Source organism: Talpa occidentalis, unplaced genomic scaffold (assembly GCF_014898055.3).
Source record: "Talpa occidentalis isolate TD23 unplaced genomic scaffold, MPIMG_talOcc4v2.1 talOcc4.11, whole genome shotgun sequence".
Taxonomy (NCBI): domain Eukaryota; kingdom Metazoa; phylum Chordata; class Mammalia; order Eulipotyphla; family Talpidae; genus Talpa; species Talpa occidentalis.
In genome coordinates this window covers 41,618,584-41,636,266 of record NW_023601104.1, presented here as the reverse complement: position 1 = coordinate 41,636,266, position 17,683 = coordinate 41,618,584, and the positions used below count along the sequence as shown (strand labels likewise).

General features: G+C 56.2%; 1 protein-coding gene and 1 long non-coding RNA gene across 3 annotated transcripts in view; one reads left to right on the top strand and one right to left on the bottom strand.

Annotated features, from left to right (window-relative positions):
* ZFHX2 (zinc finger homeobox 2) overlaps positions 1–10,158 on the top strand; it is a 34,501-nt gene extending 24,343 nt beyond the window's left edge. For both annotated transcript variants that reach the window (XM_037503092.2, XM_037503091.2), the window contains exons 5-10: positions 1,307–1,381; positions 1,800–1,858; positions 3,449–3,649; positions 4,040–4,166; positions 4,328–7,807; positions 8,030–10,158. In XM_037503092.2, coding sequence (XP_037358989.1) covers positions 1,307–1,381; positions 1,800–1,858; positions 3,449–3,649; positions 4,040–4,166; positions 4,328–7,807; positions 8,030–9,009 — 4,922 coding nt within the window. In that variant the 3' untranslated portion in view covers positions 9,010–10,158. The remainder of the gene's footprint in view (positions 1–1,306; positions 1,382–1,799; positions 1,859–3,448; positions 3,650–4,039; positions 4,167–4,327; positions 7,808–8,029) is intronic.
* Positions 7,118–17,477, bottom strand: LOC129144869 (uncharacterized). Its single transcript, XR_008549648.1, has 3 exons — positions 16,749–17,477; positions 11,723–15,835; positions 7,118–7,929 (listed from the first exon to the last, which is right to left on the bottom strand). It is a non-coding gene; the product is annotated as an uncharacterized LOC129144869 (long non-coding RNA).
* Positions 17,478–17,683: the final 206 nt, after the last annotated feature.

The following is a 17,683-nucleotide window of genomic DNA, read 5'->3' as shown; positions in this document are numbered from 1 at the left end:
CAAGAGCGGAGGCGAGACATCACCAGTGGTTCTGAGTAGAGACCAGGGACCCAGAACACGGACAAGAACTGGTCAGGAAGGAAAGAGAAGTAGAGAAACAAAAAATGGAATCCCTTTCATGTTGGGCCAGGACATGCTGGGAGGAGACAGGGCTTGTGGGCATGGCCTAAAGGCAGCAGGGATGAGAAGCCCTTGACAGCTCCCCAGCCTGTTCCTGTCTCCTAGGAGGTCTTCAGCCCGAAGACAGGGCTTAGGGTCCCCCTTAGGCAGTTGAGGTCATACCAGCAGAGCCTTGGAGCAGGCCACCAGGCACCACTGACCCAGAGGGTGCTGGAGAAGAGCCTGGAAGGGGCTGTCAGAGGTGGGCATGGGCGTCCTGGCTTTGTAGAAGCCAGCAGTGGGCGAGGGTGAGGCGCGGGCAGCAAGAGCCAGGAGCAGGCAGCATTGACTGGTGCTAATTGAATTGCCAATATGCTGGCTGGAGTTAAGTGCCGGAGGGGCCCAGATCAATAGCTAACGATCCTGGCGCAGGGCTGAATGGAGTTAAGGAACTTTAACACTTTAATTAGGCCGCCACCGAAAATAAATTCCTACACATCTGTCAATTCTTACTTGAGTGGTAATCTCCTCGCCCAGCGAAGCCTGCCGCCTCCTGCTCTTCCCTCTTCAGTGCTCCCCACCCCTGCATTTCTGGGGCTCCCTGCTTCCTGGATCAGTCAAGACTGAGCTGAGTTAGGTCCTGCTTCTGTTGTCTACTGCTGGCTTGTTTCTTCAGCTTTAAATGGCAGGGGCCAGACTGGCATGGATGGTTTCTTAGGCCCTTAAACTGTCCTAATGCTGTAGTTTCCCTCTTCCTCTGCATTTGTTTTCGGTGGCTTTTTGTCCTTGCCTGCTCGTTGATTCATCCATCCATCTTCTCCTGGCTGCTTGTCCTGCGTCCTTTCTCTCCTGATGCTTCATCCTTTTTTTTTTTTTTTTAATTTTATTTATTTATTTGTTTGTTTATTTTGTTTATACAAGCACTGGGTACAGTCAGAAGCGCGGGAGGGTGAGAGAATTCACCGGAGGCAGAGCGGGGAGCAGAGCAGGCAGAAGGACCGAAGTACACTGCTGAGGGCAGCAGCAGGCGGCAGGAGAGGTCTGCGCGCCATGTGGGACCCTCCTCCGGTGGCCAGGGAGCAGCCGGGGATCGAACCGGCGCCACAGAGGCTGCGGGCAGCTTCGCAACCCAGTGCTCAACCGCTGCGCCACCGGGGAGGCCCGATGCTTCATCCTTTTAAGCTAACTCCCTTCTCATCCTACACAGGGAAGGGTCCTGTCACCCCCTTAGTGGATCTGCCCACTTCTGAGAAAGATGCTCAGAACAAGACAGAACAATTGGGTAAGTTGCTCATCTGGTATATTTTCCCTCCATCCCTTGCCCCCTAGTCATCACACATTCTGAAATGCCTAAGGGATCTCGCAGGAATCCAGATGCCCAGCAAGGTCTCCTGTGCTGCAGGAACCAAACTCGTGGGGAAAAGGGTTCATCAGAGGGAAAGAAGGCTGAGACACCGAGGCCTGGGTGCTTCTGCCCCCTGAGGTCCAAACCTGGCCATCCACTCCCCTGACAACCCTACCGAGCCTTACTGAGCCTCACCCCCACACTGAGTACAGCTCTGCTTTCCTCCCTCTCCAGAGCCCAGCCCCCAGCCTGGAAGCTCTCAGTTACAAATCAGGTCATCTGAAGGGCCAGTAGGGTCTGTGGAAGGAAGAGGGAGGGCTGTCAGTCTCTCATTCCCCTCTCCTTTCTTCTTCAGCTTCTGAAGAGGCAGAGGACAAGATGGGTCCTCCTGGAGACAGTGCCAACCAGACCACGGTCAGAACTGGGGTACCTGGGGAGAGCTGAGGGGGGGTCTGGTTTTACTGAGGTCTGCTTATATTCTAAGCAGTACGGCTTTACAGTAGTGATCTCAGATTAAAGGCAGCCCAGAGTTGGTCATGCTTGTGCCTGTGACCTTTAAGAAATCCCACCTAGGTCCAGGTACATATATTACCTAGAGGCAGAGCTGGGCCTGAGGCTGGAGCACAGAGGGAGGTGACAGGAAGGGAGGGCAGGAATTTGAGGGAAAGGTGAGGACAGAAACTGTATTGAGAGTAGGAAAGATTGGAAGTAGGTTTGTGGGGGGCACTGTGGGGAGAGAAAAAATAAATGAAGAAATGAGAAAGGCAAAAACAAAAAGCTGCTGCCCAGCTCTTTATTCTGCTAGGAGCAGAAAGACAACTAGACAGGGATGTTCATCTGCAGAAAAGCCCTCCACTTGGGTGGCACCGTCCTGGCACCTCCTTCCTGAGGGTAGCGTCACCAACCCAGATGATTCCCCAGACAGCAAGCCCTGCACATCTTGAAGCCTCCAGGACTCAGCCTCCACCTGACCTAGGCAGTACCCAGGAGGAGTTGAGCTCTGTGCTCTGAAAGTATTGATTCTCAGGGCATCCCCTGCTTTTGGTCTCAAGGTGCCATCCTGCACCTCAGAGCTCTCCAAACTAGACCTCGCTGTGCAGTATTAATGACTGCAGTGCCAAGTATTAGTGCATGTCTGCAAACCGCAGTGGCTTCTGTTTGGGTTTCCTCTCTTCCAAACTCCTGTCCCCGCCAACAGACTTATGCCCAATGATCTGCACTTAGGGGCATAAGAGAGCTTCTGGGCCCCTGTACTTGATGGCCATCCCCATCCTCACCCTCAGGCCTGGACCAGTGGCGCAGGGGCAGGAGAGTGAGGGAGCAGGGAGACTCGAAATGCCGGTGGTCAGGTGACTGAAGCAAACCAGGGCCGCCCCCAGCCCCGCCCCTCTGGAGGTGAGGGTGGGGAGGCGCCAGCCAGGCCAGCTCTTCCCTGAGCCGCTGGGGGAGCTGTGGCTTTGTTTACCTTAAGAAGGGAAGGGGGAAAAGGAAGGAAAATAAAGTGGGAGCTGCACAGCCTCTGAGGGAAAATGAGCAAGCAGACGGGTAGGGAGGGCCCCTCCTCGGAGACACCTAATTCCTCGAGGTACCTGGGAAAGGCAGTGGGTAGGGATGAAAGAAACTCTAGGTCCAGGGAGTGCCAGAGGAAATGGAAACCATTTCACAGAGAAGATACCCAGGCAGGGAGGGGGTGAGTAAAAGGAAATTAAATCTAGTGGTAGACACAGAACCATCCTCTCAGCTGAGCTGAGTAGGGCAGCAGAGGCCAGGATGGAGGGAGAGGGCTGAACAAAGGAGGGGGCCTTTGTCCCACTCCAGGGGAAGCCAGCGAGGAGCGAGCTTTCAGGACTGGGACTGGGTCCCTTGGCGGTGATCCTTTCCTGTCAGGCTCGCTCTTCCCAAATTGGAAGTGGGGGATTGCACAGCATCCAGGAACCCAAAGCCTGAATGATGGTGGGACCCCCTTCCTCTGATACCTCCTCCACCATCCATGTGTGCCCCCAGGTGTACTGCTGTCCATACTGCAGCTTCCTGAGCCCAGAGTCTGATCAGGTGAGGGCTCACACAGTCTCCCAGCATGCAGTGCAGCCCAAGTACAGGTGCCCGCTGTGCCAGGAGCAGCTGGTGGGCCGGCCTGCCCTGCACTTCCATCTCAGCCACCTTCACAACGTGGTGCCCGAGTGTGTGGAGAAGCTGCTGCTGGTGGTGAGTACAGGCTGGTGAGCACCCGTCAGCCAGGCAGACGGGGAGGGAAGGCAGGGATATCCTGGCAAGTGTATGTGTTGGGGGGAGGGTTTTGGTGAAGGAGGCCATATTTGAAGGTAGATTTTAGGATTGGAGGGAACATCACAGCTGAGCTGCCTCTCCTCACCAGTGAAAGCATTTCTTTCACTCTGTTCAGCAGCAGGGACAGGCTGCCAGACAGGAGAGGTGGTGGCCCAGGCCCTCCCTCTCCTCTGGGGGAAAAACCATTCAGTGGGAGGTTTGTCCGAGGAGGCTGGAGCCACAGTGAGGGCGGCGGCACAGGTGCAGAGCACAGAGTCAGGAGGAGCAGGGGCAATGGGCGGGGAGTCACTGGGGTTTCTTCCCTTACAGGCCACAACTGTAGAGATGACCTTCACGACCAAAGTGCTGCCAGCACCCAGGCTAAGCCCTCTGGGGGATGGCCCAGAGCCTCCCACTCCCCAGTCAGAGCCTGCATCCAGCAGAGATCAGGCCTCAGGTAAGGAAGGGGATGGCTGGCCTCTCAAAGTGGCAGGAAAGGGGCCTGAGCTTCAAGGACCAGAAGGCCTGACTAAGGCTAGGGTCAGCCTAGATGTTGAGTGGGTGGGTTCTGCCTTTGGCAGAGTTCTCTCTTCATTGCACCCCTTCTTTCTCCCCTAGAAGGCTCTCACCTGACCCCAGAAGCCAGCCCCAGTCCTCTTCCTGAGCTTCCCCCACCCTCAGCCGAGGCCTCAGATAAACCCACGGGAAGCCCCAACCAACCTCCTTCTCCAGCCCCATCTCCAGCCCCTCAGCCTGATGCCCAAGCTGAAGAAATGGCTCCTCCCCCAACCATGGCTGAGGAGGACGAGGGACCCACTGGGGAGCCCCGCCCTGCAGAGCCAGCTCCAGCCGACTCTCGCCACCCTCTGACCTATCGGAAGACCACCAACTTCGCCCTGGACAAGTTTCTCGACCCCGCCCGGCCCTACAAGTGCACTGTGTGTAAGGAGTCCTTCACACAGAAGAATATCCTCCTGGTCCATTACAATTCCGTCTCCCACCTGCACAAGATGAAGAAGGCTGCCATTGACCCCTCTGGCCCCGCCCGGGGGGAGGCTGGCGCCACGCCCGCCGCCACTGCGGCCACAGACAAGCCCTTCAAGTGCACGGTCTGCCGCGTCTCCTACAACCAGAGCTCCACCCTGGAGATCCACATGCGCTCAGTTCTGCACCAGACTCGCTCACGGGGGGCCAAGGCCGATGCCAAAGCTGAGGGACCAGAGCGCAGTCAAGAAGATCCCAAGGAGGGCGAGACCGAGGGGGAGGTGGGCACAGAAAAGAAGGGCCCTGACCCTGGTGGCTTCATATCTGGATTGCCCTTCCTGTCCCCTCCCCCACCTCCTCTGGACTTGCACCGATTCCCAGCCCCTCTCTTCACCCCACCAGTCCTGCCGCCCTTCCCTCTCGTGCCCGAATCTCTGCTTAAGCTCCAGCAGCAGCAGCTGCTCCTGCCCTTCTACCTCCATGACCTCAAGGTGGGGCCCAAGCTGGCACTGGCTGGGCCTGCGCCCCTGTTGTCCCTGCCAGCTGCCACCCCACCTCCCCCACCTCCACCCCCGAAGTCTGAGCTGGCTGAGCGGGAATGGGAGCCCCCTATGGCGGAAGAGGGGAATGAGGCAGGCCCCACCTCACCCCCTCACCCTTCGCCCAATGAGGCAGCCCGCACTGCAGCCAAAGCCCTTCTAGAAAACTTTGGCTTTGAGCTGGTGATTCAGTACAATGAAGGGAAGCAGGCTGCGCCCCCTCCCCCAACACCACCCCCACCAGAGGCACTGGGGGGTGGGGACAAGCTGGCCTGTGGGGCCTGTGGAAAACTCTTCTCCAATATGCTTATCCTTAAGACCCACGAGGAGCACGTCCACCGTCGCTTTCTGCCCTTTGAGGCCCTGAGTCGGTATGCAGCTCAGTTTCGAAAGAGCTATGACAGCCTATACCCACCCCCTGCAGAGCCTCCCAAGCCTCCTGATGGGGCTTTGGATTCACCTGCTCCCCAACTGGGCCCACCATTCCTGGTCCCAGAACCTGAGGCAGGGGGCGCCCACACCCCTGAGGAGCGAAGCCGGGCAGGAGGACGCTGGCCCCCAGAGGAGGAAGAAAGCTCCAGAGGGAACCTCACTCCCCTAGTGCCTGCAGGCCGTCGATTCTCCAGAACCAAGTTCACAGAGTTCCAGACCCAAGCCCTGCAGTCTTTCTTTGAGACCAGTGCCTACCCCAAGGACGGAGAGGTGGAGCGGCTTGCAAACCTCTTGGGCTTGGCTAGTCGTGTGGTGGTGGTATGGTTCCAGAATGCCCGCCAGAAAGCTCGCAAAAATGCCAGTGAGGGTGGGCCTGTACCAACTGGAGGCGGTGCTGGGGGCACCTCAGGCTGCAGGCGCTGCCATGCCACCTTCTCCTGTGTTTTCGAGCTGGTGCGGCACCTCAAGAAATGCTATGATGACCAGCCTCCGGAAGAGGAAGAGGAAGAGGCCGAGAGAGGGGATGAGGAGGAAGAGGTGGAAGAGGAAGATGTAGAGGAAGAACAGGGCCTGGAACCCCCAGTGGGGGCTGGGGCACCATCACCAGAACCTCCAGACCGGGAAGAGCCAAGCCAAGCAGAGGCCACAAAGCCAGGAGGCAAAGAACCTGAAGGGAGGGCCCCTACCTCGCCTTCCGCCACCCACACCTGTGACCAGTGCACCTCGTCTTTCCCCAGCCAGGACCTCCTGACCAGTCACCGTCGGCTACATTTCCTGCCTGCAGTACAGCCCAGCACTGCCCCCCACCTCCTAGATCTGCCCTTGCTGGTGTTCGGGGAGCGAAACCCCCTGGTGGCAGGCACTCCACCAGTGCCAGGGCCACCCCTCAAAAGGAAGCATGAAGAGGGTAGCCTGTCCCCCACCGGCAGTGAAGCAGGGGGCGGAGGGGAGGGCGAGCCCCCCAGGGACAAGCGCCTTCGCACCACCATCCTGCCGGAGCAGCTCGAGGTCCTGTACCGCTGGTACATGCAGGACTCCAACCCCACACGCAAGATGCTGGACTGCATCTCCGAGGAGGTGGGGCTCAAAAAGCGAGTGGTGCAGGTCTGGTTCCAGAATACTAGGGCCAGGGAGAGGAAAGGCCAGTTCCGAAGCACCCCTGGGGGAGTGCCCAATCCAGCCGTCAAGCCCCCTGTCACACCCACCCCTGCACCCTTCCCCAAGTTCAACCTCTTGTTGGGGAAGGTGGAGGATGGGATTGGGAGGGAGGCCCCAAAGAGGGAGGCACCCGCTTTTCCCTACCCCACTGTCACCCCTGCTACCACTCCTCTGCCTTTCCCACCACCTGGGAAAGAGGCCGCCACCCCAACTCCAGAGCCACCTCTACCTCTCCCACCACCCCCTCCACCCAATGAGGATGAGGGCTCAGAGGAACCCTCTAAAGCCTCTCCAGAGAGTGAGGCTTGCAGTCCATCTGCAGGAGATTTAAGCGATTCGTCTGCTTCCAGCCTGGCTGAACCAGAGTCCCCTGGGGCTGGAGGGATTGGTGGGGGACAAGGAGGTGGGGCTGGGGTTCCAGATGGAGTAGGGCAGCGGCGCTATAGGACCCAGATGAGCAGCCTGCAGCTGAAGATCATGAAAGCCTGCTATGAAGCCTACCGCACCCCAACCATGCAAGAGTGCGAGGTGCTGGGAGAGGAGATTGGGCTGCCCAAGAGAGTCATCCAGGTCTGGTTCCAGAATGCTCGTGCCAAGGAAAAGAAGGCCAAACTGCAGGGGGCAGCAGTTGGTGGGTCTGGGGGCAGCAGTGAGGGCCCCTTGGGAGCCCAGCGCACTGACTGCCCCTACTGTGATGTCAAGTATGATTTCTATGTCTCCTGCCGAGGCCATCTCTTTTCCCGCCAGCACCTGGCCAAGCTCAAGGAGGCTGTCCGAGCCCAGCTGAAGAGTGAAAGCAAGTGCTACGACCTGGCCCCAGCCCCGGCCCCTGAGGCACCCCTGGCTCCCAAGGCCCCACCTGTCACCACACCTGCCTCGATGCCCCTGGGGACGGCCCCGGCCCTGCCTCGCCTGGCCCCGGTCCTCTTGCCAGGCCCAGCTCTGGCCCAGCCACCACTGGGCAGCTTAGCTCCTTTCAGTTCAGGTGAGTGGGGAGGCTGGGGGAGCGGGACTGTGGAGAACATCTCCCTCTAGTAACATGCGCTTACTTTTCCTTCTTGACTTCCACCTCCAGTCTCCTCCTGTGGCCTTCCTTTGTTTCAGGCTCTTGGGAGAGAAGGGAAGGAAGGAAGCATGCAGGTTAGGTGGGGGAATGGGTGAGTGTGGCTAGAGGTGCCTAATCCTTAATCACTTTTCATCTTCTTAGGCCCTTCAGCCTCCTCCGGCCTCCTGGGCCTCACCACTTCGGTCCTGCCTGCCACCACAGTGGTCCAGACTGCTGGCCCAGGCTGCCCCTTACCTCAGAGACCTGTGCCAGACCAAACCAACACCTCCACAGCAGGCACCACTGACCCTGTCCCGGGCCCTCCTACTGAGCCCTGTGGGGACAAGGTCTCTGGTGAGCGAAAGCCAGTTGCAGCCCCTGCCAACCCCTCCACTGATGCCCTCAAGAACCTCAAAGCATTGAAGGCCACTGTCCCAGCCCTGTTGGGGGGGCAATTTCTACCCTTCCCATTGCCCCCTACAGGGGGGGCCACACAGCCGGCTGTCTTTGGCCCCCAGTTACAGGGGGCCTACTTCCAACAGCTCTACGGCATGAAGAAGGGGCTATTTCCCATGAACCCCGTGATACCTCAGACCCTCATCGGACTGCTCCCCAATGCCCTCCTCCAGCCACCGCCCCAGCCCCCTGAGCCCACAGCCACAGCACCCCCAAAGCCTCCTGAACTGCCTGCTTCAGGGGAGGGGGAGGCCGGGGAGGCCGATGAGCTGCTGACGGGCAGCACTGGCATCTCCACCGTGGATGTGACCCATCGCTACCTGTGCCGCCAGTGCAAGATGGCATTTGACGGGGAGGCCCCGGCCACTGCCCACCAGAGATCCTTCTGCTTCTTTGGGAGGGGCTCTGGGGGCTCCATGCCCCCCCCACTGCGGGTGCCCATCTGCACCTACCACTGCCTGGCATGTGAGGTGCTGCTGAGTGGGCGTGAAGCCCTGGCCTCCCACCTGCGCTCCTCGGCCCACAGGCGCAAGGCGGCCCCACCCCCAGGGGGCCCACCCATCACCATCACCAACGCCGCCACTGCTGCCACGGCTGCTGTGGCTTTTGCCAAAGAGGAAGCAAGATTACCTCACACGGACTCCAACCCAAAAACTACTACTACCTCTACACTTCTAGCTTTATAAACAGATAAACCAAGATGGGGGGAGAGGGGAGGGCCTTAAGGCTCCCTCTCTCACTCTAAGGGGTGTCTGGGGGGAGCGCAAATCCCTCACCCCAACCCTTGGCTCTGCCCACCTCACGGGAACCTTTCAATTCCCACCCTCAGTGGGCCTCACACACCCCACCTCCAGCAGAGTCCTGCCTCCTCCCCGCTCCCCAGACACAGATCCTCTTCCAGAGCTCCTTGTGGGCTAGTCCTGTGGCCCACCCTCATGGACACACACCCGCCCCACCATCCCCACTGCCCATTCAAGAGCCCCCCAGCACACCTGAAATGTACCCCAGCTGCATCTTCCTACAACCCTCTCCCCACTGACTTCCCCGTCAGTCCCCAACTCCCGTAAACACACAGACACACGAACACGTTATCTCACGCTGTTCACTGAGAAAACACCAAAAAAAAAAAAAAAAAAAAAAAAGGACGAAGACGGAAAAAGAAAACCCAAGACAAGAAGGGGGAAGGAAAATAAACTGCCACCCCCTTCTCCTTCCTACCCCCTTGTCCAGAGCGCCATACTGCTCACAGACTTTCCAAATACCCAGCTGGCTCCCAAGGTTGGAGCCTGGGATGGGCAGGGAGCCCACAAACTAACCAAACTAGAGGTTGGCATGGGGAGAAGTGCTCCCAGCTCACTATCCCCACCCCACCCCACCCTCTCCTCCCCTAAAGGGAGACCCTGCGGCCTGGACTCAGGGGAAGCCGCCGCCAGGAACCCCTCTGCCAACCCCCACCCTGCACCCTGGGAACTACAGTAACTTATTCTCAAAGGCTTTAAACACAGAGATCCTCTCAGCAGCCGTGGGCCCGCCCCTTGTCCCAGCCCTGCCATGTGGGGGTCCAGCCCCCCCGGGACTGGCGCCGCCCACCAACGGCAAATCCAAAGTTCTTTTAAAAAACTGAAACACACACAACCAAAAAAAAAAAAAAAAAAAAAAAAATCAAGAGCGAGTGCAGGCCGTGCACATTCGCACAGGAGAGAGATGGAGACCAGAGGAATGAACTAAAGAAAAGCATAAACTTGGAAAATACAGAAAACAAACAAAAAAAAAAACCTGAAACTCTCCCATCAAACAAGTGTTTTTTTCCTGTCTGTGTCACTTTCTCCCTCATTTTTAAGGGTCTTTTTAAACCACCTCATCTGGAAGACCAAATGGCCTAGTCCTTGCGTGGGTGCGTGATGCAGGAGATGACCTGAGACAGAGCACAGCAGCCGGCCCCGGCTGCCCTGGCTGCCCAGCCTGGCGGGCGCGAGCTGGTCTGTGGGGAGAAGAGCCTGGAGACTGGGGAGAGACAGCCCTGGCCCCTGATTGAGTATTTATCAGGACAGGTAACACCCCCTCTTTCACAGCAGTCCGAAAAATCAATATTGCTGGAAGTATCTTGGCGGTCCCAGGAGGAACAGGGTGGGGGGTCGGTTGGTTTCTGGATCTGGGATATGCTTCCCTTTCAAGTGGCTGCCATTATATCCTTCACATCTCCCACAAACTGTTTCCCTCTTTAGGGCCCCCTTCACATTTCCGGTCATTTCTTGAACCGCCTCTGCCTTTGCAGGCCTCTTGTTCCCCATCCGTGTTCTCCTGATTCTCTCCTGACTATTCTCCCTGACTCAGGGCACCCCAACAGTCAGGGCCTCCTTAAGCAGAGCTGACAGCTGAGGGGAAGGGTGGGCAAGATGACTGAAGCACAAGGTCAGTCTCTGAGAGGGTGACATCACCAAGGAAACTGAGGAAGAATGCGCTACGAGGGTTCCCCCACCTCTAAGCTAAATGCTTCTGTAAGCATCAGGAGGTAACTGATGTTACCAGCTCAAGTGGCATGGGGAAGGAGCAGGTGGTTTTATTTTTGTTTTAACAAAGCAAAGCTTGCAGTGTTTCCCCTTCTTCTGCTATCCTTGCCCTGGAGGCCTCCCCTTTCAAGGCAATCTGTTTCCTTCCAGTCTCCCCTTCAGACTTCTTATACCATTACCTGTTTAGCATACAAGTCCAGCCAGCCCTGGGCTGATTTCCTGGCCCAGCTGTCCACACTGGCTTACATGCAGGCAAGATGGGAAGGGAGGAGAGGGGAGGGAAAGCTCAGTTCAACCCCTAGTTCTCATGTATTGAGTGACTCTCACTTCTTTTCCCACTCACTTGTAAAATTAAAAACTCCACCTTTAGCCAGTTGGGGATGAGGAGCAATTAGTCACCATAAGGTGAATTCAGGCAAGAGAGAAACTGGCCTGCCATGTGTGGTGTGGTCTTCCTCTTGGCGCCACCTTCCCCCCAACTCTCAACGTCTCCTCCTATGCAGCTCCCTCCTTATCCTTTCCTCTCTCCCGTTGAAATTCTGTGTATGAGACTATTTTCTTAGCAGCATGTGTAAGGGAAGAAGCTTTTTCACTCTCTGCTTTCTAGGAATGTGATGTGTACATAAAAGTTGAAAACAAAAAGTAGGAGAAAGAGGAAACAGTTTAAAAGAAAACTTTGTCAAACAGCTGGCATGAGATGACTAGAGGCATGGTGTCGTGAATCTGAAGGGTTTGCAGCCAGGGGAGGCTGGCTTTGGGTCTAAACAAGCATATCCGCAGAGTTAAGATAGCCAGAACCCTCTCCCCCTGCCCGCCACCCCTTTCTCTTAGGCCTAAATACACCATGTACACTCTGGCAGTAGACAGGAATAATTGCAATTGTCCTTACCTGGGCCCTGTCATTTGGGGGACAAAAGAGCCTGGCTGACTCTGCTGACTTAAGTAAGTCAACATGCTTCTCCTGGGGTACCACCCCATCTTCCCAGGGGGTGGAAGCATTTCTCCCCTGACCTGTCTTAGACCAAAAGTCCTTGGCTGCAGCGCTCCATTCAGAGACAAGCAGTCGGCCTTTCTGCTGGACAGAGGCTGTTGGGCAATCCCACGCAGAACGCTAGAGGTGAAGGCCAAGTCACCCAGGCTGTTATGTTGCTTCTCCTGTGAAGTAATAGATCAGCTGAAGCGCCTGGCACACCGATGCCTATCTTAGGCATCATCCCTGCCCCATCCCCAAAGTGGGCCTGAATCAGTGGTTCATGAGATTGTTCTCCCATGGCCTGGGGCCTAGCATCTCTGACATACACGGGTCTGAGAGCATCCAAATCATGGCCCACCATTCTGGGAGGCAGAAGGTGGAAATGTGCTTTTCTTTAAAGGTGTTTTTCTTTAAAGCAGAGTCTGTGGCTTAAGGTACCCAAACCTCAACTAGAAAGTCTGGAATAGAGAAAATCTGAAAATCGTGGCTAAATGGGGCCGAGTCTGCAATAAGACCATAAAAAGAAGCCAGTTCTTCCCCTGGTCCTCTCGCCTCTGGACTTTACTTACAAATGCAGGCACCAGACCCAAGAAAGCCAGGTATTCCAAGCATAAAAGCACCCACCTGCTCGATTCCTTCTGTGTGTTCCGTAACCACCTTCAAGGCTTACAGACTGGATCTCTTGATTCCCCCAGATCTCCAACACCCTGATCTGTTATTTTAAGACACATTTGCTTATCATTCACCCCTATATAATATGCACCTGAGGTATAGTGCTTTGTGTGTACATCTGCACCAGTGAAATCAGCAAGCATACCATCAGAAACAGCCGACGATGTAGAGAAGGGTTCGTTCAAATGCCAGCAAGGACAGGCCCCTTGGGCACGTAGGCACATGGGCCCCAGCACCTACACTCCTGTAAGCACAAATACCCTCCAGTACACCTACTTTCTTCATACAATAGTAGGTAGGAAAAGTCCATAAACAGTCAGGGGAGATGTAACCTATGTCAGGAAGGGTGACCTATGTTGAACATTAATCCATGGAGGACAGACCTTTAATTCCACGGGAGTGTGACTCTAAGAAGGGGAAAGAAACAGAAATCAGGAGGAACTCTGGGGGAGAACTCTTAAAATACAGGGGTAAACTGGACCAGGACCCTGTGCTAGAGGAGGGGCCAGGTCCTGGGAACATTTCTCTAGGCTGTGATAGGAAGCGCAAACCACCAGTTGGGAGCAACTAAGGAGAAGCTTGTAAGCCAGAAGGATGTCATTTCTAGAGGACTGAAGAAGGAAGAAATGCCCTAGTACCAAGGAAGCTCTTGCTATGGTCCAGTCCCAGGCTCTACAGGGTTACAACTTGGATGTCTTTTGCAAAGGTCAAATGAAAAGCAAGAGAGTAGACATTTGTGGGAGACCTAGACCGTAGCTCATCAAGTTTAGGGAAAGATGGGGCGTGATCCCTAGGGGAAGCCTCACAGGGAGAGGCTACACTTTATGGGAAGAGCCTAGGGCAACCTTCCACATAAAGGACAGACAAGGGGTAACTGGCCTCATTCTCAATCAGTAGCCTGAATCTGGTGTTTCTTAATTCTCCCCAGCCACGGAGAGCCACCTAGCTAGAAGCGAGGTTGATTTTAGGTGGCCAGAAGGAGAGCCACAACCCCAACTGTACATACTTTTACATAAACAATGTCTAAAATGCCAACACAAATATCAGCAGGAGCTTAGCATTGCTCACACCTTCACTGTCCCGAGCCACAAAACCCACATAAACCTGACTGGACCACAGAGAGCAATCTCCTAACTGAGTGGCTTTCAGTGGTGAAGTTTCAGAAGCACATCAGAATCTGGGGGTGAAAGAGTGACTTTTGCAAGTGTTCCCTAAGGGACTCTTCTGTGGTGACCACTGCCAATGAGAAGCACTATTCTAACAAGTTCAATTGCTCGGTCTGAACTTACAGTCTCTCCTTTTTCTTCTCCTGCCCCCACCTTACACACACCTCATGACACATGCACAACAGCATCAAAGACGCGAATACGGTTGGAGAGGAAGAAGAAAGATGCAGAAGGTGTGGGGAATCCAGGCTAGAGCAACCATCCTACAAAGTGACCGGCATCTTGTAGAATGGTGCTTCTCAAAGTTTTGCCCACCTGTGTCACGGTCCCTAAGTGCTTGTTTATAACACACGCTCCGAGATCACATCTCCCATCAACTGAATCAAGAACCCCTCAAGTGGTTCTGAGCTCTGGAATTTCAGCACAAATTCAGACTGCTCAGCCCCTTCCTCAGCTGTGACTGTCCCCGACTCTAGACCCAGGCTCAACCCTGCCCCATCAGGGGCTGCCCCACGGGGCAAGCATCACCGCGGACGGTGTCATCACCATGATAACACCCCCCACTACTCACAGTGCAGAGTCTGTCTTCTGCTGCTGTCCACTCGCCCCTTGGCTGAGTGCCTCCCTGCTCTCTCCTCTGCTAAGGAGCCCACTTGGCTTCCTCCAAAGCCACCATCCCCTCCTGGTGGTGCCGAGGCCAGAAGACAGACCCGAGGCCAGCTGAGCGGTGGCACAACACAGCCATGATTTTGCCTTGCTCTGGACAGGCCCTGTCCCCCATCAGAGCCACCTACTTTCCCCAGAGCAAAATCTACTGGAAGATTTTCCTAGTCACTGACCCACAACTTATGGCTACCCAGGAAAAGCCAACCTGCAAGAAGTTCTTCCAGGTGAAAGTTCAAGGTCCAGTTCTGTGGGACTGCCCATGGCACGGCCTCTGGATGTATCACCACAGTTGCGGGGGATTCTGCTTTGAGGGGCCTTCCTCTACCAGGGCTTGTGGCTGATTCATGATCTCCCTTATAAACATATGGAGACTGACCGACTCCAATTGGGCAGGTACCGAGAAACTCCTAAACACAGTCTCTTGGAATGGTCTTTGTGGATGGACAAGTCCCAGGTGTCTTTGTCTCCCTAACACTTGCCTACCTCTCTAGGCCCACAGTCCTCTCTCTTTCTAGGACTGTTCACGAATATGGCCTTTTGATGAGGGAGAGATGATTGATTCATCTAAACCACAGCTCATTCAACGACAAGGGACAGAATCACAAGGGCAGAATGAAATCCATGCAGGCGCAGACCTCCCATCACCACAGCAGCCAGGGCCCAGGGTCTCTCTTCCTACTTCTTCCCTTCCAATCTCTTCTGGCACCATCTTTGTGACAACATAGCTGACTGGCCTCTCATCTCAGCGCCCCCCGAAATTCTTTTCTACCCTTGCTGCCCAGAGCAGGATACAGTCCACGGACCTGGCTGTGGCTGTGTCTCTGCTCCAGGCTTTCTTGGAATAGCTGCTCAAACACTGAGTGTAGTACCATTTCAGTCCCTTCTTGGGGGCAGCTGAGGGCAGGAGGGAGGTGTTTCCAGTCGGGAGGAAGGTGTCCTCTCCTCCACTCCCTAGCACAGAGCTCCATCCAAAGCCTGGCACTTCTGGGTGCACTGCCCCCTCTCTCAGTGCCGCCAAGTGGCGGTGGTGAGCATGTTCGGTGGCGTGGGGTTTGCCGCAGTGCCAGGATCTGAGACGCTGTTCACGTGCCAGTGCAGCACTGCCAAGCCGGCAGCATCTAGCTGGTTGGGTGCCAAGCAGTAGGACCCAGGTGGTGATAAAAAGATGAAAGAGGGGTAGAGTGGAGGGGGCCTGGAGGAGAAGGCACCAGGGGGAGTTAGAACCTCACTTGTTAGCATGGAGAGTCCAAACAGGACCTGCAGAAAGGGGTCCTTCCCATTCTTGTCCCAGTTCAGCAAGCGAGCCCTCCCCTCCCCCACGCGCCCGCAGTGACATGTACAGACCAGGCAAGAGGGCTTGGCCATCTTCAGCAGCAAACTGGCTGGGGTCCAGGCAGGACTGCCAGCGCTCTCCACCCCTCTTCCTTGGGGTCTTGGCAATGGCGAGCTTCCTCCTTTGTGTCCTCAAGCGTCTCACCGTCTGTCGCTCCATTCCCCATGCCTAAGAGGGAAGGGGAAGGAGGTCCTGGCAGGAAAAAATCTGTTCTCCCAAACAACTCTCACAGGCGCACGCGCGCGTACACACACACACACACACACACACACCCCAACACCTCACGTCCTCCCTTCACACTCTTGGCACAACAACCCTCAACCAGATTGACATGAGGTGCTGCCACCCTCTCCCATTCCATACAATGCCAGAGCCTGTGCCAGGCTCCAGGGGCAGTGCCAGTGCCCATCCGCCTCACCCCGGGTCCCCTCACCCTCCTTCAGTGCCGACAAAGGGTCAGACTACCCACCCGTGAGCTCTCGCCGGGGAGCCATGGCACAATCCTGGCTCCTAGTCACTGACTTGGTACTTCCCTGGCTACGCCTTCTCCCACTTTACTTTCCCCGACGGGAAGAGGACTAGCTACCTCACCGTCCAGCCGTTTCTCAGAACTGAGCCCCAGAGGGACAACAACATCAGCAGACAGCCCTGTCCTCCTCTGCCTCCTCGGGCCCCTGTCCTCACTGCCCCAGCTTGGGGCGCCAGCCGGATGGATGCCATGCCAATAGCTCCTGGGTACCGAGCCTTCCCCCCAGAGCACCAGGGCTCCTGCCGCTGCCCCCTCCCCAGTTGCCTCCTCCCATCTCCGTGGGCACAAGGGTGGCAGCTGCAATGCCAATGCCTGTAAGCAGGCAGCACGAAGAAACTCATGCACCCTCTTCTCCCCTCCCAGGCCACACACCTTTCCACTTCCATCCCTCTGCCCTTCTGGTTGGACACTGGATTGGCAACTGCAATGCCAACCCCCACCCATGCCCAGGAGGCTCACATACAGCACGCGCGTATGCGTACATGTACACGCGCGCACACACATACACACACACACGGCCCCATGAGTGCCAGGCAGCGGTGGCAGACACACAGCAATGCATAGTGACTGGTATACCCGAAGAGGCAGCCAGATTCGGCACCTGATCCAGCACCCGTTTGGGATTGGGTGGGTAGGCAGGCGGGCAGGCGGGCGGAGGGGTGATGGAGGCAGGCGATGGCCCTAGGTTGGCAGCCGATGGAGCTGTGAGAATGGAGGGAACAGATGCTCTTTGCCCAGCCTCCCTCCCTCCCTCTCCGAGATCAGTGCCAAGCTGGGGGGATGGGGAGAGGGGAGGATGGGGGAAGGGTGGCATTTGGAAAGCTGGCAGGCATGGGGGGAGCTGGGTCCGCCCAGGCTGGGCAGTGCCGGCACTGGCTGCCGCCTCTCCACTCTGCCATCTGTCTCGCTTCTCTCCCCACCCCCTTCTCTCTCTTTCTCTCCTTCATCCACAGAAAAACGAAAAGAAGAAAACAGGGTCCTCAACCCGCCTCCCCTCCACCTCTGCCAGACCCCCTCTCTTCCCCACAACTCACCACACCATACCACCACCAAGCCATCTGTGCTCTCTCCTCCTGGCTCGGTCACCTTCTTCCACTCGCCTTCGCACTCACACCAAAACGGGTGCAATGTTTCACAAAATAGATACATCTATATTTTAAAAAGCAACTTAAAACTATTTTCTTTGGGAATGTCCTGTCCTTCTGAACCCGGGTCCTCAGTGCCAACGTTTATGGCAGGCAGAGGAGGGAACCCTGTCCTCAGCTGGTGCCCATGAATCCCATGCCAGGGAGGAGGGGTGGCTGGGGTGGGGTGGGGGTGGGGTGGGGTATCGGGAGAGCTCTCTTCTCTCTGCGCCTGTGGTGGTTTCTTTTTTTTTCTTCTCTTCCACTTCCGGAGCAGATTCAAATAGATCTAGAGTCTTCCCCACCCCCAGTTCCCAGGGCCCCTGTGCCCTTCTCTCCCTGCTTTTGATTTTATTCCTCGATCACCCTTTCCCTTTTTTTGTGTGT